At 42.4% G+C, this 24,788-nt stretch overlaps 1 protein-coding gene across 1 annotated transcript; it reads left to right on the forward strand.

The window, feature by feature from the left end:
* Window positions 1-174: 174 nt before the first annotated feature.
* Window positions 175-24,049, forward strand: vwf (von Willebrand factor). Its single transcript, XM_034233652.1, has 53 exons — window positions 175-342; window positions 479-530; window positions 685-828; window positions 1,130-1,232; window positions 1,347-1,555; window positions 1,926-2,047; window positions 3,116-3,335; window positions 3,410-3,532; window positions 3,621-3,732; window positions 3,827-3,873; window positions 3,975-4,111; window positions 4,208-4,346; window positions 4,856-4,956; window positions 5,061-5,256; window positions 5,328-5,543; window positions 7,404-7,650; window positions 7,757-7,851; window positions 7,989-8,140; window positions 8,335-8,438; window positions 8,519-8,657; window positions 8,792-8,926; window positions 9,239-9,385; window positions 9,480-9,620; window positions 10,423-10,521; window positions 10,619-10,775; window positions 11,285-11,452; window positions 11,588-11,723; window positions 11,822-12,131; window positions 12,325-13,477; window positions 13,562-13,666; window positions 14,086-14,229; window positions 14,393-14,530; window positions 14,656-14,820; window positions 16,576-16,622; window positions 16,711-16,888; window positions 17,068-17,309; window positions 17,393-17,582; window positions 17,961-18,302; window positions 18,388-18,626; window positions 18,796-18,898; window positions 19,036-19,107; window positions 19,733-19,837; window positions 19,970-20,175; window positions 20,752-20,901; window positions 20,983-21,099; window positions 21,484-21,664; window positions 21,943-21,983; window positions 22,085-22,201; window positions 22,479-22,577; window positions 23,038-23,166; window positions 23,248-23,287; window positions 23,380-23,477; window positions 23,739-24,049. The coding sequence occupies exons 1-53, from the start codon at window positions 337-339 to the stop codon at window positions 23,922-23,924; spliced, it is 8,544 nt and encodes a 2,847-aa protein (XP_034089543.1). The 5' UTR covers window positions 175-336; the 3' UTR covers window positions 23,925-24,049.
* Window positions 24,050-24,788: the final 739 nt, after the last annotated feature.

The following is a 24,788-nucleotide window of genomic DNA, read 5'->3' on the forward strand; positions in this document are numbered from 1 at the left end:
AATCATTCAGCCAGGCGATCAGTGGGCATATCCTGGTATTGTCCTGCTGAGTGTGTTTGATGGTGTCAGTCTGCAGGCAGTAAGATTTGGACTGAGTCATAGTCGGCCCTTTTTTATAAACCTGGCGAGGGCGGGGGTCTTAAAGGCCAGCTTTGGCGGCTGGGCGGTGGTATGCTCTTTCCTATAAAATAGATTCCAGGCAGGTTGAGCATTTTACCAAGTTCTGAATGTTGGACAACGACCCTCACACACCGATCATTATGACATGACTGTGTGAGGTCAAAATTGTGGATTGCGTTTGCCTTTTCTTTGCAACTCTGTGGATTAACTGGAGACATGGAGGTAGGACTTGCTGCAGTTTAGAGAATTGAAGATTATTACTGTTATTAAAACAGGCCGGCAGACAACTCAGAGTAATGTGTGATTCTGATATATGTGATGCTCATGATAATGGAGAGCATATCTACATGTGTTTCAGCTGTGTATGAGGCGGTATTTGCGAGAAATCTGGGTTCTACTGCATCTGACATGTGAGTATCTGAAGGTTATTAATTTATTTTTGTTGTTTGCACTTAAAGGTAAAACTCTCTTATAGACCAATAATATGCGAAATGTTTCATATAAGATCTCCTCTTTTTGTACTCTCACTGACAGTTGCATATTGTGTCTTTTGCATGTGTTCAGCTTGCGTGGCAGCTTTGACAGGGAGATGCAGTCTCTTCGGACGGGACTACGTGCACACGTTTGATGGAGTTTTATATGAGTTTCCTGGAGATTGCAGCTATCTGCTGGCTGGAGACTGCAGACATCGCTCCTTCACACTGCTGGGTGAGTCACACTCAGACAGTTCAATAAAAAACAAATAGATTTAAATTCTACAGGCATCTGATGCTCATCCAGTGCAGATCAGTGGCTTGTGCATAGTCACAGCCATGGGTTTGATTCTCACTGGGATATGTGTGCTTAAACAGTCTAAGTACTTGCACTGACATTTAAAAAGCTTACTCATTTTCTCTCCCTTTTAATTTACTGATGACCCAGAGATCATCGTTGTTATCATTATGTTATTTCAAACTGTTATTGTCGGTTGAAGGTTTCATAATAAATTAAATGTATTTTCAACCCATAGGTGATTTTGCCAATGGCAAAAGAACTGGAGTCACTCTGTTTCTGGGGGATGCCTTCGAGCTGCACCTGTCTGTAGACGGACGGCTCTCACAAGGAGAAAAAAGGTTGAGATAGAGAATATTTAAGTAGTCATGTAAAAATAATATAATTATGTGAGTAATCAAATTGTCTTAGTCGAAAAAATAAAATCACCCCATAGTGTGTCTCCTTTTTTGCAGACTATCTGTGCCCTACGCATCTCACGCTGTGTTTGTGGGCTCTGAGCTCGGCTTCTATAAGCTCTGGAGTGAGGAGTTTGGCTTCACTGTTACCATTGATAATGCAGCCAACATCGCCTTGACACTGACCAAACACCATGCAAACCGCACCTGTGGCCTCTGTGGCAACTTCAACTCTGCATCAGCTGATGAATATACTGCGCAAGAGGGTAAGATCATTCAGGACAAAGGGGTAAAATCAACAATCTGTAACTTTGTATCTGGGATATTCGGATGTTTGAGAGCAAAGCAAGGGCAAGTTCATTATTACTGGAATCAAGGAAAGGATTTGAGTCACCAGCACTCAGCAACAGGAAGAGTAGCAGCTCAGTACAGGAAAAGATAACAAGGTCAAAGAAAGCAAGAGGAACAGTAGTGGGAGGATGAGATTAAGGAGAAATCTGTCAACTCGGTTATGTGTGTGTGTGTTGTGTGTGTGTGTGTGTGTGTGTGTGTGTGTGTGTGTGTGTGTGTGTGTGTGTGTGTGTGTGTGTGTGTGTGTGTGTGTGTGTGTGTGTGTGTGTGTGTGTGTGTTTTCAGGATTCCTAACAGGTGACAGTTATGATTTTGCTAATTCGTGGGCAGTGAAGGGGGCCGATCAGTCATGTCGACGTGTCTCAAAACCCAGCCAGTCTTGTAACAGCACCAAAAAGAGTTCAACGGTGAGAGAACAATTTATACACAGATACATATACACACATCTACACACATGTTGACATTGTAAGTTCTACTTTGACTTGGTACAGTACTGTGTAAAAGGGCAGAATTGTTGAACAGTTTCTAAATATCTGATAATTTTACTTAGAAATCTGAATTTTGCCTTACAAATTCTAAAATGAAATGAAAAACATGCTGTTAAATTCTCTTGGGGTGCCTTGATGGCCTAGAGATGAAGGTGCCAACTCTCTATGTTGCATATCATTACCAATCTAGCTTTTCCCTTATTTCCTGTTCTCTCCCTTTTTGTATCTGTCTAATTCAATGAAATCTCCCAGGAATATCATAATTGTGTCTTGCAAAAGCCTTATAATTGTAACTATGCCAGTTAAACCGTTAGCTTGTGTTGCCCAATATCGATTCAGAAACTTTATTTTTACATTTCATAATTTTTCCCCTGGTGCAAATGGGCTTTCATTTACAATAGGTACGAGTTTCGTTAAAAAGGAACAGCTGGTGAGCAACAGATCTGACAGGTGTGAGTGCGGTTCTGTAACATGTTTACTGTAGACGTTGTGTGTGGGCTGATCACTGAAAATCAGCCATATTTAGCAAGAACATTTTGTTCCACATGAACACCCACGTTTGAGGAAACCAGTAAAGGCTACATGACAGTGTGAAACCATCGGGTGTCATCAGCTTCTCGTTCACTAACCGCAAACTGATCCTGCGTCTCTAAACAAAATGGTGCTCCAGTGTAACTGGGATTCATGTAGTAGCTCTCAAAGTCAGAATATTAAATATTGGTTTAAGCTTAAGATATATTCATTGATTGAGTATTTGTTTTATAATTTATATTTACTCTCTGTTTGCCTAACTTATTTTATGGTTTACAAATTATCAACATTCTGTTTCCATCATGATGACACTAGAAGCCCATCATCTTGTTTACCTAACAAATGTCATTTTTTAAAATCCTTTATCCCTTATTTACATAAGCTTGCAAGACATGACAGCCCATGCATGATAACTGAAGAGTACTTCTGTTTTTTTTTGCATGCGTGTTTATGTAGATTTTGTCCAGCTGCAGTGTGTTGCAGACGTCCAGTGTGTTTCTGCACTGTGCCCACCTGGTCTCTCCCGAGGCCTTCCTTATTCTGTGTCAGGGGGAGGCGTGTCACTGTGACCAGAGGGAGTCAGAGGACTGTTACTGTCCAATCCTGTTGGAGTACGCTCGAACGTGCCACGCCCACGGGATACTCCTGCGTGGCTGGCTGGAGGAGAGCCAATGCTGTAAGTTTGTCAGTCATTACATCGGCAGTTGCAAGCTATAAAGTCACATTTATAACCATAATGTATGTGTTCAGTCCCCAAGTGTCCAATTGGGATGCTGTACAGTGAATGCACCAAGTCCTGCTCCACAACCTGCCACAGTCTCAACATCCAGGAGGTCTGCAAGGAAGAGTGTGCGGATGGCTGCACCTGTCCTGGTAACCTCCCACTCACTGCATCTCCCTTGTTTTACTTTCTGTCACTCTGTTACTAGTATGTGTAACATGGTGTGCGTTTGTGTCTCAGTGGGCAAGGTTTTGGACGGTAACCGCTGTGTGGAGGTATCTCAGTGCTCCTGTGTGCACATGGGACGACATTTCCCTCCAGGATCCTCTATCTCTCAGGACTGCAACACCTGGTGAGGGAGGAATTACATGCAGAAACATGTATTAATACACAGATACAGATGTACTGCTATATTAAAATGGTTCCTGACGTTTTTTTCCCTGCAGTGTGTGCCGTCACGGCTCGTGGGAATGCACCAATGAAGGCTGCCCGGGTAAGATTGACATACTGTAGTAGTACCTGACTTTCACATACTACTGGTATATTACGTCCTGAGTTGCTAATTTACGTGTTATGTCTTTGTTTTATGTGTAGCTGAGTGCTTGGTGGTGGGCCAGTCTCACTTCAAGACCTTTGATAACAAGTTCTTCACTTTCACTGGTCACTGTCAGTTTCTGCTGGCAAGAGACTGCACAGAGAACATGTTTTCTGTCATTATTGAGAATGTACAGGTAATGGGTGTTTTCTTTGATTATTTGTATCTCTTACTTTCCTGCCACTAGCTGCTTGACACTTACAGAATTGAGGCTGTTGATTTTGTGTTTCAGTGTGCAGATGATCAGGATGCTGTGTGCACACGCTCAGTGACACTCAGCCTGTCCTCTCTGGAAGACATGACAGTGAAGCTAAAGCACGGAGGAATTGTGTCTGTCAACAGCATGGACATCCAGACCCCGATGCTTCATGGTATGCCACTTTGGCACAATAGTGAATATATTTCACAAGCCTCTAATCAAACTATACTGTATATGGTGATAAATAATATATAATATCTTTCATTATTCATTATTTACTCATAGTGTACTTCAAAATGCATGTTATAAAGTCCTTCTCAACGACAGCTTTATATGAACAGACAAGTCAAATCATATTTGTAAGGGAAAGATAAAACAATTATTATACTACACATAAAAGAAAGTACAGTAACATATTGCACTTCAACCTATTGTATTTTGAAGAGGCAAAACATTGGCTCTAAGATATGAAAACACATTTTTCCTCCTAAAATCATTGAAGGAATGTAGTCAACACCAGTATATAAACATAAATAAAAAAACACCAGATTTCTCAATAACATTTTGGTCATTAGCATCAGCACTGAAATGTAAGTTGTTGGAATCACTTTTAGTTGTTTCAAATGTTTACAACAACATTATATTAAATCCATCAAGTTAGCTCACTGTACACTTTAACAGGGCGTCTGCAAATCCAGAGATCTGCGCAGTCCTCAGTGCGTGTGAAATTTGGAGATGACCTTCGTCTGGACTGGGATGGGCGAGGCCGAGTCCTCCTAAAGGTATTAGAAAAGCCAATTTAATGGAAAAAGTATTGAATTTCAGCAATGGTTCATATGTTATAAGATGAGCAAACATGTTTACTGAACCCTGTCTTCTTCCACAGCTGGGACCCCGATGGGCAGGACAGACTTGTGGTCTCTGTGGAAACTTTAATGGTAACCAAGGTGATGACTTCCTGTCTGGATCTGGTCTGGTTGAGGCGAGTCCTCAGGCATTCGGCCAGGCATGGAGGATCAATGGAGACTGTGAATCTACCCACAGACATGAGACTGATCCATGTGCCATCAACCCCAAAAGAGGTATAACACACATATAGAGGAAAACATAACCACAGATTTGACAACATATTCACCTCTGCTGCTTCTTTCAGTGCGTTTTGCAGAAGAGGCGTGTTCGGTGATGATGTCAGACGTGTTCAGCCCGTGCCACTATCTGGTGAACCCGGGTCCGTTCCAGCGGTTCTGTCGGTATGATGTGTGTGCGTGTGTGGACGGGGAGGAGTGCCTGTGCTCTGCTCTGTCTGCGTACGCTGCGGCCTGCACTGCCAGAGGAGTGCTGCTCAGCTGGAGGTCTCCCTCACTATGCGGTAACTCTCACACTGAAGCACACACAGCTGATCTTTCATATGCACATACAATGGTAAACATCCAAACATTTCCTTTTTTTAGAATAGCATTGTAGAGCGAACGCAAAGGTTTATTATGTTGTTTAGCTTTAATCACGTATAAGTAGTTGTATATTAGAAAATCAGCAACCTCATATAAATCTGTCTACGTCAGTGAAGTTAGTTTTAGGTTGGACATTTGTTTTAGTTTTAAGTTGGATATTTGACAGACCTTCTTCTTTTCGTTACAAAATAAACATATTTATAGAACTAATCCAATAATAAATCCAAAGAAAATAGGCGTGTCTTATGTGTCCAGTGTAGTGATCATAGAGGTAGTGATGCACAGTAAATTTCTCTGAGTAAAATTGACTCAAATTGAAGAAAATTTTACATTTGGTCCCAACCTATATAGAGTAAAATGTACTCTTTGTTCAGAGTTGTATTTTTAGAGTTCATTTTACTCTATTATGTGCTTAGATTTGACTCTGCTTAATGGTTATTTACTCGATGTAGTGTATATTAAAAACAACTCTACTGCCATTTTACTCATAATAGAAGGTCATTTTACTCCCAATCGAACGTCATTTCACTCCAACTAGAAGGTCATTTTACTCCAAATAGAAGGTAATTTTACTCAGAATAGAATAAATGAACCATAATGATCTTTATAATAAAAAAGGTCAATAAATCAAAGTGCTTAAGTAACACGAGTGGGCGTGTGTGAAGCTGACCATTGAGCGGCCCGACCAAGCAAGAAGGCAGAGAGTTAAAATACAACCCGGTGTGGGCATTTATTCATCGCTGTGGTTCATGATACACAGCCTCAATATGACTGTCTCATGTGAACACAGTCACCAGCAACAAGGACCTCACACGCCCTAACAGGAAAACAGAACCTAAATACACACAGGACTAATCAAACCAACAAGACACAGGTGAGGAGGGAGGAGAAACACAGGGCACCAGGTGAACACAATCACCAGCAACAGACAAGACGGGAGGGGGAACACTTTTCAAACTACAACAGGAAACAGAGACAGACAAACTAAAACATAGACAGATCGTGACAAATAGATGCATACATGACATAGATTCACATGCTTCCTGTGCAATGTTTTAGCGTGGAACAAAGTAATATACTTCGCCAATAATGAAGCTATATAATATAAGAGACCGAGATCTACGGCCCCAGAGATCACCTCCGTTACAGCGTGGTCATGGTTTGACTCCAATAGAATTGACTCTGCATTTTTGATCGCACTCTAGAAGCTATGAGTAATACATACACTCCAAAATGATTAAATATCACTATTTCAGAGCAAAATAGTAATTACTCTGGAAAAAATACTCACCAATATTTCCTGTGTACTATCTAGTATAGATGAAACCGGAAAAAACTGAAATGGTCTTCTAGTAAATATAAATGTAAAATACATTTTTGGCACATGACTAATGAAAAAGCGGTGCCACATAAGACCCTTTTAATTATAAATGTTTTAACGTAATTTTACTAATATTGGCACCTAGACATAGCATTAAGTGTACTGTAAGTGTTTTTTTCCGTTTCAAACACTTTATTGATGATCCATAAGTGAGAGAGGGCTCAGATGTGAGCTGACTGCTGACAGTCTGTGAAGGGAGAAGAAGCCACTAGATTCGGAGTGGATGTCCAACCTCAAACTAAGCATACTGCGTTTAGGAAATTGTAAAATAACAATCATTACAAAAAGCAAAGATCTGACACAATTCCAGGGACAGAAAAAGCAGGAAAATACTATTAGAGATAATGACACAGTTTAACTGAGAATATATCCCTAACCCTCCTTGATGTGATGTCAGAGCTGGAGTGCACTGGAGGCCAGGTGTATGAGGCCTGTGGGAGTGCGTGCGAGCAGACCTGCCGTGCTCTGTCTGGCGCTGAGGCAGGATGTGAGGGGGAGAGGGTGTGTGAGGAGGGCTGTTTCTGTCCTGCTGGAAAGTACCTGAGCGACTCCGGAGAATGTGTGACAGCTGACCTGTGCTCCTGCCTGCACGATGGACAGCTTTACCAACCCAGTGATGTTTATGCAGATCATAACAGCATCTGGTCAGTGACTGTGTGTTTTCAAAGATTTAGCTGATTAAGATATACTAATGGATATTTTGTTTTATACATAACACTATAATTTTGTGTCTGCTTTTCTTGTGTGTAGCTATTGTGAGAATGGCTCCATGCGCTGTAGCTCCCCTGAAATGAGCACATTACTGTCTGACCTCTTCTATGATGACGACCTGGCCCCATCCAGAGGTACGATTTCAGGAGTCCTATTGAATGTCTGTGTGTTTTACATTTTCTTATAGTCCACTCTCTATGTGGTATCTTGAGTTTGGCCATTTGTATTTGACATGAAACTTGTGATTTGAGTATTGTTTTTGTGTGCGCAGAGCGCCGGTCAGCCCAATGCCCTCCTCCACTCGACCGCACAGAGTGTGCAGCAGGGGAAAAAGGACTTGAGTGTGCCAGAACCTGCCAGAACCTGGATCTGCCCTGCGTCAGCCTCGCCTGCATCCCTGGCTGCCTCTGTCCAGCCGGCACAGTAGGTTGTGTGTGTGTGTGTGTTGTGTGTGTGTGTGTGTGTGTGTGTGTGTGTGTGTGTGTGTGTGTGTTGTGTGTGTGTGTGTGTGTGTGTGTGTGTGTGTGTGTGTGTGTGTGTGTGGGGGGGGGGGGGGGGTTGCCTGTTTGTGTGTATAAAGCTCAAAACATCTTGATTGACAAACGGATTGATTTCAGGTACGTCACCGCAGAGACTGCATTGCACCGGAACAGTGTCCCTGTTACCATAACAACAGGCCATATGCATCAGGACAGAGCATCTCTGTGGACTGCAACACCTGGTAAAATTATTGTTTGCACATATGGATATCAAGGGGAATACCTGCCATATGTTTCCTTATTGAGCTTTTCTTGTTTTCAGTGTATGTGAGAACAGGAAGTGGCGCTGCACAGAGAAGGTGTGCGATGGGGTCTGCCGCACTGTGGGGGAGGGGCATTACATCTCTTTTGATGGCCTCAAATACTCCTTCCCTGGCCTCTGCCAATATGTCTTGGTCCAGGTAAGAGAAAGACACATCCAATAAGAGCTCCAGGGTGGATGCACAGTAAGCTGGTGAAAACAAAAATGCAACATGGATTTATTTTCCTTTAAGTCACTTTTCATTTTCCCCTTTACTACTTTCACTCTCAACAGGATAGCTGTAATGGAGAAGAGGGTTCATTTAGAGTGCTGGTGGAGAATGAGGCCTGTGGAATTGTGGGACATCGCTGTGCAAAAGCTATCACAATCTTCTACCAGGGAGGGTTGATTGTTTTGCAACATGGAGAGGTAACACACGCGCACACACACATATGTAGTTGGTAAGTGATTTAGTGTGTCATGGCCGTATTTACTAAAAAAACACTTTCAACAAGACATTCAACATGGACATAACTTCTTACATGTGACACTACAAAGCAAACATACAACTTTGTCTCCTGTCCCAAGCCTGACTAGTAAGATAATTTGCAATAAAAGTTTCCTTTCTGGAACGCAACTCAAGTTTTTCTTCCAAAAGAAAAGTAATTGCATTTGGCAAAGCAGCAAACTGACGCTTGATGATGGTCTGTTCATCTATGTTGGGATCTTTCTCTCCTCTAGGTGAAGATGAAGAGGCCGGTGCTACAGAGCTCACAGGTGGAGATTGTTAAATCTGGTCAGTTTTACACCGTGCTGCTGGGGAAACACATTTCTCTCAGCTGGGACAAGGGAACTCGCCTTCTGGTTCACATCTCAGCAACATACAGGGTGTGTATGTGTTATAACACAACCTTTGACAGTTTTGCTTGTTTTATCCACATCAATTTGTATGGTGTCTTTTATGTTACATACATGTGTGTAGGACCGGGTGTGTGGCCTATGTGGTAACTTTGACGGGAACGTCAACAACGACTTGGTGAGCAGCAACAACCAGCTGGAGGTCGACCCCTCACACTTCGGGAACTCCTGGAAGGTTGTTCCCAGCTGTGCAGATGTAACACAGGTAAAGTCTATTCTTAGAGTAAAGGGCCGGTTCTCTTAAAGTAAAAGTTATATATTCTCTTTTGCTTTGGTTTAAGGACAATTTAGGGCCATCTCTTTTAATATAACTGGCTAGATGGGGTTGTACATAAAATACCTGCATCACGGTTCCATACATGGTCCTTTGTTTTTGGGTAAGTATAAATAAACCAGATGGGCTGTCAGTAGGCAAGATGATACATTTGATAGGAAATGAAGCAGACTGTGATGGATTACCCACCTCAGGCAAGTCTGTGCAAGTTGAGTTTTTAACAGCCTGAAAACAATGCCTTCCCGAAAGGTTTGAAACCAACCTTGAAATGTAAATGATGCTTTGGGAAATGGTTTGCTATCATGCAAAGTATGAATGATTCGTAGTTAATGTTCTGAAAAATGATTGATTGGACTCTTAAGTCAGACATGCTGTTTTATCTAGGCTGTGTAAAGAAGAGATACCAGAACTACAACAAAAGATTCACTTGTGATAAATATTAATGTGTACCAAACTGCAATATCATTTCATATGTGCAATGATGTGAATTCAAGCATTCATGCTCTATATTATGTCTCCTAATTATGTTTAACTTTTTATGATGTTTACTTAATGATTGTATATGTTTTTGTTTATTACTGATGCCATTAATTCCGCTATGCCTCACACTGCAAAATACCACACTGAGAATAATAAGGATAGATATTATTTTAAGTTTGGCCTTTCTAGTATAGGATAAAACGTAGATAATGTTGCACTGAATGTGTGTGTATGTGTGTTCTTGTGTGTATAGATACCTCTGCCTTGCAGGGATAACATTGTAAAGCTGATAACAGTGGAGCAGTCATGTCGAGTGATCACTGGTCCTCCCTTTAAAGAATGCAACAGCCAGGTGAGGGTTATTACAGACAGAATTTAAACTTAATGTCCTGTGACACACCATGCATTGTAAGGTTCATGCCCTTGGTTATTTGCCCTTGTGTCTGTAGGTGGATGCAGAGCCATATGTAGAGATGTGTGTGGAGGTAGCATGCTCTTGTTCCTCAGTGGGCGACTGTGCATGTTTCTGTGATGTCATCGCGGCCTACGCTCAGGCCTGCTCAGAGCGGGGGGTGTCCGTCCGCTGGAGATCCAATGATCTTTGTCGTAAGTGTGTAAAATGTCTCCAAATGTCATTTTCTGGCTGGAATAAACGTTACTGTCAAAGAAACATTTCGACTTGTTAAAAGTGTTTTCTGAGTTAAGAATTCTATCCGAGACACAAAGTCCGCTCCCAATGCGGCTCCTCTGCTTTTTTTAGCACACTTTTTCAATACTGCTGTTATTTTCCTACATGAAGCATTTTGTGTTATCAACTAGACTTAAGAGATCTTTATTAACTAGTTATTGGGTTTAAGTAATGGTATCAGGTTCTTAATTTTCACTCAGATCAGGATTTATACTCTTTAAATGTGATGTTCTGAAAATCTCCTCTTAATGATCTAGTTGAGAAAATGTACTTGTTTTTTTTACCTTTCTAAATACTTTATCATCCTCAGATCGTCTTTATCTTGAAGAAAGATACTTATATGTAGTAAGGAATAGTCAAAAGCAGTGGCCACATTTTGTTGCATGATCAATACAATAGTCTAAAAATATAACTTCTGTTTCCTTAGCAATAAGCTGTGAGGAGCTGAACCCCAGGAGCCCAGGTTTGGGGGAGGAGTTATGCCAGTGGAGGTTTAATGCTTGTGGTCCTGCCTGTCCAATCACCTGCCAGCACCCAGATCCCCTCCACTGTTCACTCGATTGTGTGGAAGGTTGCCATGCCTACTGCCCCCCAGGTGCAAAATACTGGACATACAACAAATGCAAATAATTTGAACAATATTTGTAAATACTGAATAAATATAATTGGATCTATTATTGTACAAATAGGCAAACCGTTTAGATGAGTTATATTTATTTTAATCTTTTAGGCCAACTACTGGATGAGGTGGCCATGCGTTGCGTGGAACCCTCTCAGTGTCAGGTGTGTGTCCATGAGGGTCAGAGAATTTCCCACGGAAACAAGGTCATCCTGAACCATGATGACCCCGCCCACTGCAAAATATGGTAATACAACACAAGTCTGCACATTTTGGATTTGTCATCAATGCTTTCTAATTTGATTATTTGCAGAATTTAAGATGATTTATTTTTATTTTCCAAAGTCACTGTGAAAACAACACACTGAGCTGTGAAGTGTGTGCTTCCTCCGCCATCTTCACCACTCCGACACCAACCCCCACCTATGGCGCCTTCACGACCCTGCCCTTTACCACCATGATGCCTGAGGGCACGTGTGACCGCGCCATGGATCTGGCCTTCCTATTGGATGGTTCAGAAGCCCTGACCGAAGACGAATTTCAGGCGACCAAAGAGTTCATACTCGGAGTGGTTGAACGATTCCGCATGGGCTCGGCTCACACTCGAGCCACAGTGTTGCTTTACCACTCTGGAGTCAAAACATATGACCTGCAGGTAGATAACTGCATATTATATATGTGTGAGACAGGAAAGTGTGTATTCTTCCACAAGTATGAAGTGCTGCATGATGCACTCTGTGGAATAATTGATCAAACTAATTTAGCCCATAAACATGCTGATTCGTGGAAACTATAATAATAATTAATGCCTGGGGAATCTTCTTGTTTTCCCTAATTTATGCTTGTAGGTTCAGAAATGGCTGTTTAAGAAGACTGTGCGTGAGCTGCATTACACAGGAGGAGATGCAGCCTTCTTGGATGAAGCTGTCAAGTATCTAGTTATCAACATCTACGACAAAAACAAGCGTGACAAGGCTGGCCGGGTTGCCATCATCTTGACTGCTAGTGCCAACCCTCGCCCCGTCCGTTCTGTGGTCAAGATGATCCGCAAGAAAGCCATCACCACCCTCACAGTGGCCCTGGGTCCCGGGGTAAACATAGGGCAGATTAATGACATCACCAAGGCAAACCCAGAAAACAGGGCGTATGTGTTGAGCAGCACAGGCGAGCTGTCCGATCGAATGTTAGAGCTGACAGATTACCTCTGCACCCTGGGGATGGAGCCTGAGGTGGCCAAACCTCCAGCGCCAAAGTCCACTTTGCACGGCACCACCACCACAACCCTGACCCCTCATCTGGAGTCCAACCCAACACGACATCTCCCCAACACTCCTACGTCCACAACCCCTTCTGGCTTGTCTCCCGTCACCACATCGCCGTCTTCCACCCCTCCAGCCAAAGATGTGACCTTCATCATAGAAGGCTCTGATGCAGTCGGCGAAGTCAACTTTAACAAGTCACTTCTCTTCTTGGAGGAAGTTATCTCAAAGCTGACGGAGGAAGAAGAGTACATTCGTATCACTGTGATCCAGTACTCGGTAACGGTCACTGTAGAGATCCGTCGGTGGGAGTTGAGACGCCAGAGTACCCTGCTGCGACAACGACTGAGGGAGATTCGTTGGAGGGGTGGAAGTCAGACCAACACAGGCACAGCTGTCACTACCACTTTTCAAGAAATGGATACAGTAAGGCCTTCCCGCGGCCCCACACCTCCTCAGCTGGTCTTCCTCGTGACAGAAAACCCGCCTACTGACACTGTGACCCGCCCGCCTTCTACGAGCACCCACACACAAGTCTATCCCATTGGTGTTGGACCAAAGATACGAGAGACTGACTTGCTACCATTCAGCTTCCCTCAGCGGCCGCTGCTTGTTGACGACTACAACCATCTGACAACCCTGGTCCACCGTGTAGTCAATATCACAAAAACCACAGTCAGGCCCCGTTCTCCTACTCTGCCTCCCCTCGTCCTCACAACACTCTCCACCCTGCCGCCCTCAGGTACAGAAAAACATATTTGCTTCAATCATTCAGTCCACCATGAGTCCTTGGCTTGTAATAATTTGTGAGCTTATCTTTGTCCAGTGCCGTGTCAGAAGCCTATGGATGTGGTGTTCCTGTTGAAGGCTGGAGAGCAGTTTGAGGACATGAAGACCTTTGTCAAAGCTTTCATCAATAATGCAGACATAGGTAGGTGTGACCCGGTCCCTAAATACCCTATCACCTTTTAAATGTAATATGGACTGCATCTCACTGATGTAATGTATTATTGTAAGTTCTACCTGTTTTTAATCCTTCTGTCTTTCACAATAACATTTAAAAAGAAAATTTGAAAAACCTGGAGCTGAGATTTTTTGCAGCTTAACTGTTTTATTATTTCTCAAATCATAAGTGGTTTAACAGGAATGTACTGAATTACTTACTGTTGTGAGATCACCCAATTATTTGTATGCCTCTGCACTGACTAGAGCCGTGGTGGGTGTATTTTAACATTTTCTATAAAACGATTGCATTAAGGTACAAATCGACTACATATTTGTATATAATCAACCAGGTTGTAAATCTCTCTCGTGCATTTCTATAATGATCTAACTTGTTTATGTGTGCAGGGCTGAATGGCACTAAGGTGAGTGTGCTTCAGTATGGAGTCACCAACACAGCAGAGCTCACGTGGAAAGAGGAACAAAGCAAACTCCACCTCCTGAAGCTGGTGGAGAGAATACCAAGCCGGACTTCTGCTGCCCCAGCACTAGGTAGTGGACATGTACACTTACATGTGCATACACATTAAAGCAGACACACACACACACACACACACACACACACACACACACACACACACACACACACACACACACACACACACACACACACACACACACACACACACTCACTCACTGCCCTGTCTGTCTGCAGGCTCTGCGCTGCGATACGCTGTGCAGACGGCCATCTCCAGCGATGGGAGAGTCGGTGTAGCCAAGGCCGTGGTGATGCTGGTGACTGACAAATCAGCTGATGATGTCAAAGAAGCAGCTAACGAGGCACTGGCAGCAGGTAATGAAGTCACTATTGACATGTTTAAAATGTTCTCCTCATTTAAAAAACCATTTGGTATGTTTCCATCCTTCATCTTCCTGTGTAGTGTCACTTAAAAGTACCTGATAAGTGTTTTCCCTCAGGTGTATCAGTGTTCCCCATCGCGGTGGGACAAGGCTATGACAGGAGCGAGCTTGGTTTGATCGGTCGCCACGGCAATGAAGACAACACTCTGCACTTGAACAGCATGGATCAATTACTGATGGTGCTAACTCTGGACCACAGTTTCATAGACAGAATCTGTAGAGGTGCTTACCACACACACACACACACACACACACACACACACACACACACACACACACACACACACACACACACACACACACACACACACACACACACACACACACACTGTTTCATTTTTCCTAGTAAAAATAATGTTATGAATAAATTAGGGCTGTCAAACGATTACAATTTTTAATCAGATTAATCACAGCTTAAAAATGAATTAATCATGATTAATCACCATTCGAACTATGTCCAAAATATGCCATTTATTTATGTATATTGTTGTGAGAATGGAAAGATAAATGAAAGAAGGCGGATATATCCATTTAACATTCAATTCAATTCCTTTATTTATCCAGGTAAAATCCCATTGAGATCAATGATCTCTTTTTCAAGGGAGACCTGCAGCAGTAGGTTCCACAAGAAGACATAAAAACATAAACAACAGAACAACAAAAGGACATCATACAGCAAAATGTACAGGGATTACAATTTACATATCTAACCACATGTACAGGTACCAACAGCATCTGATTTTGTAGCATCCAACCGAGCTTTAAAAACATGTAGTGGTACTAGCTTGGTAATTTTCCATTCTTTTTGCAGACTGTTCCATGTTAGTGGAGCTGCACATCTAAAAGCTTTCTTCCCTAAGACAGTCCTAGCACTTGGCACATTTAATAAAACCACAGCATGCGATCTCAGGCAATAAGTACTTTCAATTCGCCGAGAGATCAGGGAGCAGATATAAGTTGGTAGTTTATCCAACATGGCTTTGTAAATGAAAAAGTACCAGTGACTGAGCCTCCGTACAGTAAGTGATGGCAAAACCGCCTTGGTATACAGTATGTATGTTTATTATAACATTTTTCTGTGTGTCAAAATGAAAGACAGCCCACACACCTATCGATCATCAAACCGTGGGGTCTTAATTCATTACGTGTTGATTTTTAATCAACGGGGGAGTACTTCAGGAAAGTCGACAGAGGGGGGCTGGGGGGGCGGCGGCTAGTGGAGTACTTCGTGACCACAGAGTGTGAATGTTGTGATCAGCTGTTTTAGCGCAGTTCTCCAGTGAAGGGGGGGGGGGAGTCTCCCTCCGCAGCCGGTTGGCGTAGTTTTGGCACAATTCCGTTGTACAGACCGACGTTAACAGCAGCCCTGTCTGTGCACACGGAGACCGACTCTGTCGTCCGGTGATCTAACCGCCTTCTGGAAAAGCTTCACAAGTACGTCGGTACGCAAATGCGCACCAGTTATGTGCACCCCTGTACTACAGCAAAAGTATTCCCCGTCGGGACTTCCTGCAACAACACCACGCCGTTATCTTGATTATGATTGGCCAGAAGACATTATCAAAGATGTTCTATTGAGAAGACGATCACTACGTGACAAAAGTTTTCAAAACCGTGGCTACTGAAATCAATCTTACTAACTGCTGTCTGTGCAATTTACTCCGCGCGAGTTGGCAGACTTTATTTTGCTTACTTTAACATCATTTTTCATGGTGGGGCTAAGCCATTTCTTGGTATGGGTGTAGCCTACCCCAGCCATACCCTGGCGCTGCCACTGGTGGCACGTATGGGGCGGGCCATTCTGCACATGCGTTAAATATTTTAACGCAATTAATTCAAAAAATTAATTACCGCCGTTAACGCGATAATTTTGACAGCACTAGAATAAATATATCTGTTCTTAAATATAGTTGTACTATTATAATATATAACGTGTTAATTGATCATAATGCTATTGGTCATTGTTTCCTTTCTCAGCTGGTCCTCCAGGACTGTGTGTAGATGATAATGGGAATGAGAGAAAGGTGAGTAAGGTCTGCTGAGGTTGAATAAAAGCAGTTTAGAAACCTTTTACAGCCCGTACAGCAATACTTGTCTGTTTATATTTTTCAGCCTGGTGAATCATGGCTGCTGGAGGACGGCTGCCACTCTCTCCTCTGCCACCCCAGTGGGGCTGTGACATTACAAAACCACAAAGTTAGCTGTGACAAACTGGAGCCTCCAGCCTGCAGTAACAACATGCCACCTGTCAGAGTCCAGGAGACCTGTGGCTGCCATTGGGAATGCCCTTGTATGTACATCAGAAGGATGAAATAGCTTCTAAACTTGCATTCAATGTAACCCGTCTATATTCGGTGCACAACATTTGCCATGTGGGTTGCTAACAATGACACTTGCATTCCAGTCTATTTATACCAACTGTTAAGGGATCATGTGTCTCTCTCCTCCTCCCGCCTGCTGTGTTTACAGGCATGTGTATGGGCAGCTCCACCAATCACGTTGTGAGGTTTGACGGCTTGGCGCTCAGGCTGGATGGGGAGGGTTTGTGCTCCTATACACTTCTCACTGTCAGCAAAAACATCAGTGAAGGGTCAGAGGTCAAACTCCACAGCGGTCCATGTCAGGACTCAGCGAATTACAACCAGGTCTGCATGAAAGCCATGGAGGTTATCCATGGGCCGCATACATTGCTGCTGAAGGATGACATGACGGTAAGCTGTTTGTGTTGCTAAAGTGAATCAATACATGTGAGTCCATGAGGGGTCATTTACTAACTATGTGTCTGTTGGAGCAGGCAGTGATTGATAGAGAAGAACTTACGTTGCCGTGGCGGTTCGCTGGCCTAGAGCTGGTGCGTTATGGAGGAGTGATGCTGCAGCTGAAGTCCGACCACGGCTACGTCCTGACTTTCACTCCTCAGAGCAATGAGTTTACCATCACGCTGCTCAGCTCCACCACCTCAGGCCACACTGCTGGACTCTGCGGTAACACACACTGAACAAAAACATAAACACTTCAGTTCACTCTCTCCAATATTGAAGATGTTAAGATAAAATATTTTATAAGATATAAACTATGCATGAAAAAGACTTGTACATTTCAAATTAGGCTTTTAGTGCAAACAGCCAAAGCCACTGTAATAACAATGCTGTGAAATCAGCATCTTGAAATGCTACCTGTGTGGATGGATTATCTTTGCAAAGGACAAGTGCTCACTAACACGGATTTGGAAAAGAATGTTGTACATTATTAAAGATAAAAAAAAGTTTTGTACATAGAAAAAGTATTTAAAACTAAACTGTAACACTGTCTCCTTCCTCTGACCTCTGACATCGCTCTCTCTCTCTCTCTGTTTCTTCCAGGTGCCTGTGGAGAGGAGAAATTGAACGTCCTATCTTTACGTAATGGCAGCTTGACCGCTGACCAGCCCTCCTTTATCTCAGACTGGACCGTGGCTGCAGATGAGGGTGTGTGTCTGCCAAAGCGCAGGGCAGTGTGTGTGCTCGGAGCATCGATGGGATGTCAGGCCCTGCGTTCTGAAGTGTTTGAACCGTGCCACGCACATATTCCTGTCCAGGTGTTCCTTGCCAAGTGTGATGAGCAGGCATGTGAGGAGTCAGATGTGTGCGAGCTCATGTCTGCCTATGCACGCCTCTGTAGACAGAGAGGTGTGTGTGTGGACTGGCGAACCCCCCACCTCTGTCGTAAGTAAGATTTATGATTCAATTCAGCGGACGCAGTTTAACACCCAGTCTGAGCCTAAACTTCAGCCTGGTCTTTGTGTCACAGCGTTACAGTGCCCCAGCTCCATGGAGTATGAAGCCTGTCGGACAGGGTGTGTGGACGATTGTGGCAGCACGCAGAGGTTGCGAGGCGACTGGCCGGTTGCCAGGGGTAACGACTCATCCTGCATGGACACGCCTACAGAGGGCTGTTTCTGCACTGGAGGGACGGTTTTGCATCACGGCCAGTGTGTGTCACCAGAAGCATGTAGGCAGTGTGTTGACCAGAAGGGACGCACATATTCGGTGAGACTCATGAGGAACATCTAAATTACCATCTTAATTACAGAAGCACATGCTGGTAGAATTGGATGTGCCAACCATTGAAGTGTTCACTATTAAAACTGTGCTGTGATCGCCCTCTAGTGTCTATTCCTAATATAACCAATACAAATGGTTTGCTTTGTTTGTACAGTACATGCAGAGTTGGGTACCAGATGAGAACCCATGTTTAATTTGCATGTGTTTGGACCAGCAACACATCAACTGCACTGCCCGGCCCTGCAACGATGTCAAAGGCAAGCAGCCATTATGTTACTGCTGCTCATTCTCATACAGTAGATCTGGTTTAGCAAACAATTATCCAAAAAATAATGGCAGTGTTGTATTAAGATGTCACTCTTTAATGATTAATCATGTGTGTATGTGTGTGTAGCTCCAGTATGTGGACCCTGTGAGATCCGGAGAGAGAGGAGAGAGTCAAAGTGCTGCCCAGAGTACGAGTGTGGTATGTAAATAACAATATGTAACATTATTAAAACGTTCCTATTTCCACACCAATATTACAGGAGCCTCATCAAATGAGAGCAGGAAGAACAGACCAGTCAGTCTTCAATATAATATAACATTATATTGTGTAATATAATGATATATTTTATGTGAGTGCATGCATTGCTTGTTTTTTTTATCTTAATGTGTGCACATGTATAAATGTGTCTGTTGATTGTGTATATATAGGATATACATATTTTATACATATTTTTATACATATTTTTATACATATTTGTATCTTTATATTCGGGATTGTGGGAAACGGTATTTCGACCTCTCTGTCTGACTCTATACACACAAACTGAAAGATTGACAATAAAGTTGACTTTGACTTGACTTTGATTGTAATAAAGTCAAGTCATAGTCAATTGATTGCTACTGACAAATGAATAAACCTCTTCCACCTGTATGAAGAAATAGCTAATTAAAAAATAATCTAAATAAGGAAAGAAACATTTAAATCATTAATTCAAATGATTATCGGTGTTTTTCAGTGCTCTGTATTTAACAGAGATGGATTGTTCCTGGAGAGTAAATCCTCGCCCCACTTTAACATGCCGTATCACTCTGTGCATTTTCAGTGTGTGATCTGGTAACGTGTGACCTGCCTGAAGTTCCTCGCTGTGAGGACGGTCAGACTGTGGTTCTGAAAAACCCCGGGGAATGTCAACCTATACACGAGTGCGGTATGCCTTTTTCAGATTCTCTGTGATGTTCCAGCTCTGATTTTCTCTGGCACACATACAGACATGAAACAGAGCACACATCCATTTGATCTCTTTTACATTTTTCCTTTCATCTCTTTTCCCACTTCACAGTCTGCAAAAAGGAAGAGTGTGCTCTGCAAGCTCACCCCACTTGTCCCGCACATCGTCAACTGTCAGAGAGAAAAACAAAGTGCTGTGATGTGTTTGAATGTGTGTGTAACTGCCAGAACTCCACACACACCTGCCCTGCTGGGTTCATCACTTCCTCTTCTACCAACGACTGCAGCTGCACAGAAACCAGCTGCCTGCCGGACAAGGTGTGTGAAGAGCAGTGGTGGAGGTCTCGAGGAATCTGAAGTATTCAAGTAAAAGTATTCCCCTGTGACTGCTGTACTATCATTAGGGTTATTATATAGATGAACAAATGTATAACCAGGGTTTGAATGCTGTAGCTGGTTAAGGTAGATGTCATCTTAAAGGAGTGTAAATAATGATTATTTGTATGACTTCCTTTTTCTTTTTGATTAATCTCCTGATTATTTTCTCTTTTACTTTTTGTCAAAATGAAGATATTAGTGAGAAATACGAGAACAATCACACAGAGCCCCAATTGAGTCCTTTGTGCTCATCTATCAGCGGAAAATTATTTGCGTGTTCTGTATGCCAATTAATATTTATGTATATTAATGTAATATTTGCTTCCTAAATGTAATTGAGTAAAAGTAGAAACAGGCATGATAAGGAAGACTCAAGTACCTGACATTTCTAAATAAAAAAACAGTTATTGTTTAGATGTAGTCAGTTACATATTGTGTTTGTCAACATGCATCGGTTCCTATTTCTGTGCTGTTACTGTTGAAACTATCCTGTTTTATCATCATGTGTCTCTCCAGGTATGCGTGGTTGGTTCCGTGGTCCACCCAGTGGGGAGTGAATGGGAGGAAGGATGCGAGAAGTGCAGTTGTACCCAGCTACAGGACAAAGACACATCACTGCACATTGCTCAGTGTACACCGCCTGTGTGTGATCGAAATTGCCCTCAGGTGGGACACACACATATCAAACATTTGTTTTATGCTTCTATACCTTTATTGTAACTCATATATGTTTATTGTGTATTTCAGGGCTCCACGTACACTCCATCAAACGGAGAGTGCTGTGGGAAGTGCACACCGAGCAGCTGTGTGGAGTCAGCGGGGGACATGCGAGGGGACAATCTGTTGAGGCAAAACCTCAGACATGTATGTGTGCAGAGAAATCATACACGCCTGAACAATATAGGAAACCAATTCATTTTAATGTTTGTTTTTTGTGTAATTGTCAATGCACGCTTTGTAGGGTGTTAGGTGTAGAATTTCATTTACAGCTGACTGTTTGGATGTTTTAAAGAGGAGCTGTATGTAGTACCTATCCATAGTCAATGTAATACACAAAGTAGATGGGCATCTGCATGATCCGAGTTTTGAAAAAAAAGACACCTTTACAAGATCCAAACATTCTCTTTAAGAAGCATTTAAATAAATAGGGGAATATATGTCTTGCTCTATGTACAGATACATTTGACACTTCTGCATTTTCTTTCTCTCTTATATTCACTTTTATCAAATATCTGTCTCTGTTTATAGGTGGGAGAGGTATGGCAGTCTCCACATGAAAAATGTGTGTTACATCAGTGTGTGAAAGTAAAAGACGAGGTGTTCATCTCTGCAACAAACGCCAGCTGCTCTGCTATGGACACTCCTTCCTGCCCGCTGGGAACAGAGTTACGCTGCAACACCGAAGATTGCTGCCCCCGCTGCCATTGCGGTAAACTCACATTCATAAACATAAGTTAAAAAAGGACTCAAACACACCATTTGGTAAAGCAGGGTGGCATTATGAGTTAGGAGACTGACCTTCCACTAGCATGCATTATTTCATTTTCCTGAATCATCATGCTGTCACTCATACACTTTACTGAGGTGCAGATGCAGGCTCTGTCCAGCAGGTGACTCTCTCACACCGGTGTCATCCCAGAGCCTGTTACCATTACCTGTGCTTAATATAAATGGCAAATGTATTTATTTGTGCTTTTCTCTTTACAGCTGCAATGAATGCTTGTGTCCTGAACAACACTGTGATAGGAGTAAGTCATGTGCACAAGAAAAGCACTCTTTTTCATATAAGAGCCTTTAAAATAGTTCCTTCACTTCACTTCCATGTGTGTGTGTGTGTGTGTTTGTGCAGGCAGGAGAGAAGCTGATGATGGACGTGTGTACACAATGTGAGTGTACGGTGGAGGATGGTGCCGTGAGGAAATACCGGCTGTCCTGCAGGAGTATGAGTTGTCCCACTTGCCCCATGGTAACCAACACCCCGTCATTATTTTGTATTATCACCATTACCCTTTGTCATCATAATTATTTTCATGACTAACCATTCAAATCAAACTTCCATCATTTCCATCAAAGATCCTTTAAGACACTGACCACATTCCCTCTCTACTCATCAACACCTTTTAAACTCATATTTTTCTATGATTTACTCCATTCACAGAGGTAAGTAGAGAACTGTTTATTTGAAAAAAAATGGCCGTAAAAAAATGCCTATATAAAGACCATATTAATCCAATTGTTTTCAGGGATACACTCTTCAAAAGGAGGAACACGCTTGCTGTGGTCGATGTGTTCCCACTGCCTGCTTCATGCAAGGGCCGGATGGAAATCTGATCAGTCTGCAGGTAGGTGCTCAGCAGCAAAGGACATGCCTGGATCATTAACTGAAACTTAAACAAATTTAATTCAAATAATAATATTGATGTTGAAAGCAGCAGAAATAACACATTGTAAAATCGAATGTTTTGGACGAATCAGTACTGATTCTGCAACAAGGCTGTAAAATAATAAATGTTGTATACTATATCATACAACTGCATACTGCAATACACTATACTATGTTATACCATACTAACTAGCGCTAGACTGCACTATGTTATATTAAACCACAATTAACTACACTTTCTTTAATCAATAGAGTAGTGCCACTAAAATAAGATATGATATAGTAAAAGTTGGTTTGGCATCAGATTAGTGATATTTTGTCTCCAGCTGTTTGCTTTGGTACATTTCAAATGGCGAGAATTGCTTTTCAGCAGCATGCATAAAAACTGTATTTGTATGTGTGTGCATGTCTCTCTTCAGGTGAACACCACTAGCGAGGACGGTTGCAACCTGTATAGCTGTGGTGTGAACAGTAAAGGGGATCTTGTCCTGCAAACCAAAATTACCACCTGCCCTCCTTTCAACCGCCAGACATGCCTCGACCAGGGGGTACGATGCTACACAAACTGCCCATACACTGACATCTACCCTTACTTTTCTGTTAAATGTTTCTCTCCTGTGTGATTTCAGGGGAAAGTCAGTCAGATTGGAACAACGTGCTGTGAAATGTGTAAGTAGAACTGTGACCTTTGCAAGATTGGTACAGTGTTTAAAAAAAACGTGAACGCTGTGATTTTAATAAGAGTGTGTGCATATGTGAAGGTACGGAGCCAGAGTGCCGTAGGACAGCAGGAACGCTAAACTACATCAAGGTGGATGACTGCCAGTCAGAGCACCAAATAGAATTGCATTACTGTGAGGTAAGAAACTACACACACACACACACACACACACACACACACACACACACACACACACACACACACACACACACACACACACACACACACACACACACACACACACACACACACACACATACAGGGTGATTATTACTTCCCATCCCCTAGGATTAGCCTGCAGAGTTCAATGAAATCGTTCTTTAACACTGTCCCTCTCTCACCCTGTGTTGCTGTCCATCTGTCTCTGTCTGTCCATCTGTCTGTCCGTCCGTCCATCAGGGCAAATGTCGCAGTAAGTCCATGTACTCCCTGGAGAGCGCTGCAGTGGAGCAGGAGTGTGTGTGCTGTGCTGCTGTGGAGACGGAGCCTCTCGATGTTCCCCTGCTCTGTGCCAATGGCACCCGCAGCCACCAGACTGTCCTGTCTGTCACTGTGTGTGACTGTCTGTCCAAACACTGCACCTAGAGAGGAAGGAGAGGAGGGATAAGTGAGTTATAAGGTTATAAATGTAAACGGATTGTGTATATCCACATCAAATGTACCCACATACATAAGAGCAACAATAACAATAAAACAAACTTGCCAATTTCCATGAGCCCTTTTTGTCTGTGTTTGTTGATATCTACACACTGGAGATTGATATCTGTTTACATGTTTGAATAATTCAAAAATGATATAGATTCTTATAAAGATATAATGCTTTTTCATACCTAGATCTTGCAATTTCAAATGATCATAATTGAATTTCCTGTGGTTTTGACTGCTACTTAACAATGTTAAGATAAATACATAATGTTTAGCATTTATAATTCCAATATCAATCAATCATTCAATAAAATAATGAATCTTTGCAGCCCTTTGTGAGCAAATAACTTATTTTTGAGGCGTGCCTGTAGAGCAGAGCTTCTCAAACTCCGGACCAAGGTCCGGATCCGGACCGAACTTCAAATCAATCCGGACCGAACCCTGTGTCCTATTATAAAAAAATAAAATATATATATATTATTCAAAAAAAGACAATTCTGATTCTGATGTAAATTAAAGTGGACCTATTAGGCTATATTGGAAAAAATATATTGTAGGGTCTTAACTATACAAAACATGTCTGTGAAGTTTTTTGCTTAAAACACCAAACAGTTCACCCATTTAAGCCATACTGCTCTTACCCCTCTTTTGCAGCCCTGTTAGAGAAACCTGAAACCCGGATGTTGGGGTCTTTAGCTTGAAAAAAGAAAGAAAAGAGGAGGCGGAGCTAATGCCTGATCAGAATTTTACCGGAGATAAAGTTAAATTCTGTTGTGATAAAACGCCATCCTGTTCTTATCCACA

Source organism: Gymnodraco acuticeps, unplaced genomic scaffold (genome assembly GCF_902827175.1).
Source record: "Gymnodraco acuticeps unplaced genomic scaffold, fGymAcu1.1, whole genome shotgun sequence".
NCBI classification, from domain to species: Eukaryota; Metazoa; Chordata; class Actinopteri; order Perciformes; family Bathydraconidae; genus Gymnodraco; species Gymnodraco acuticeps.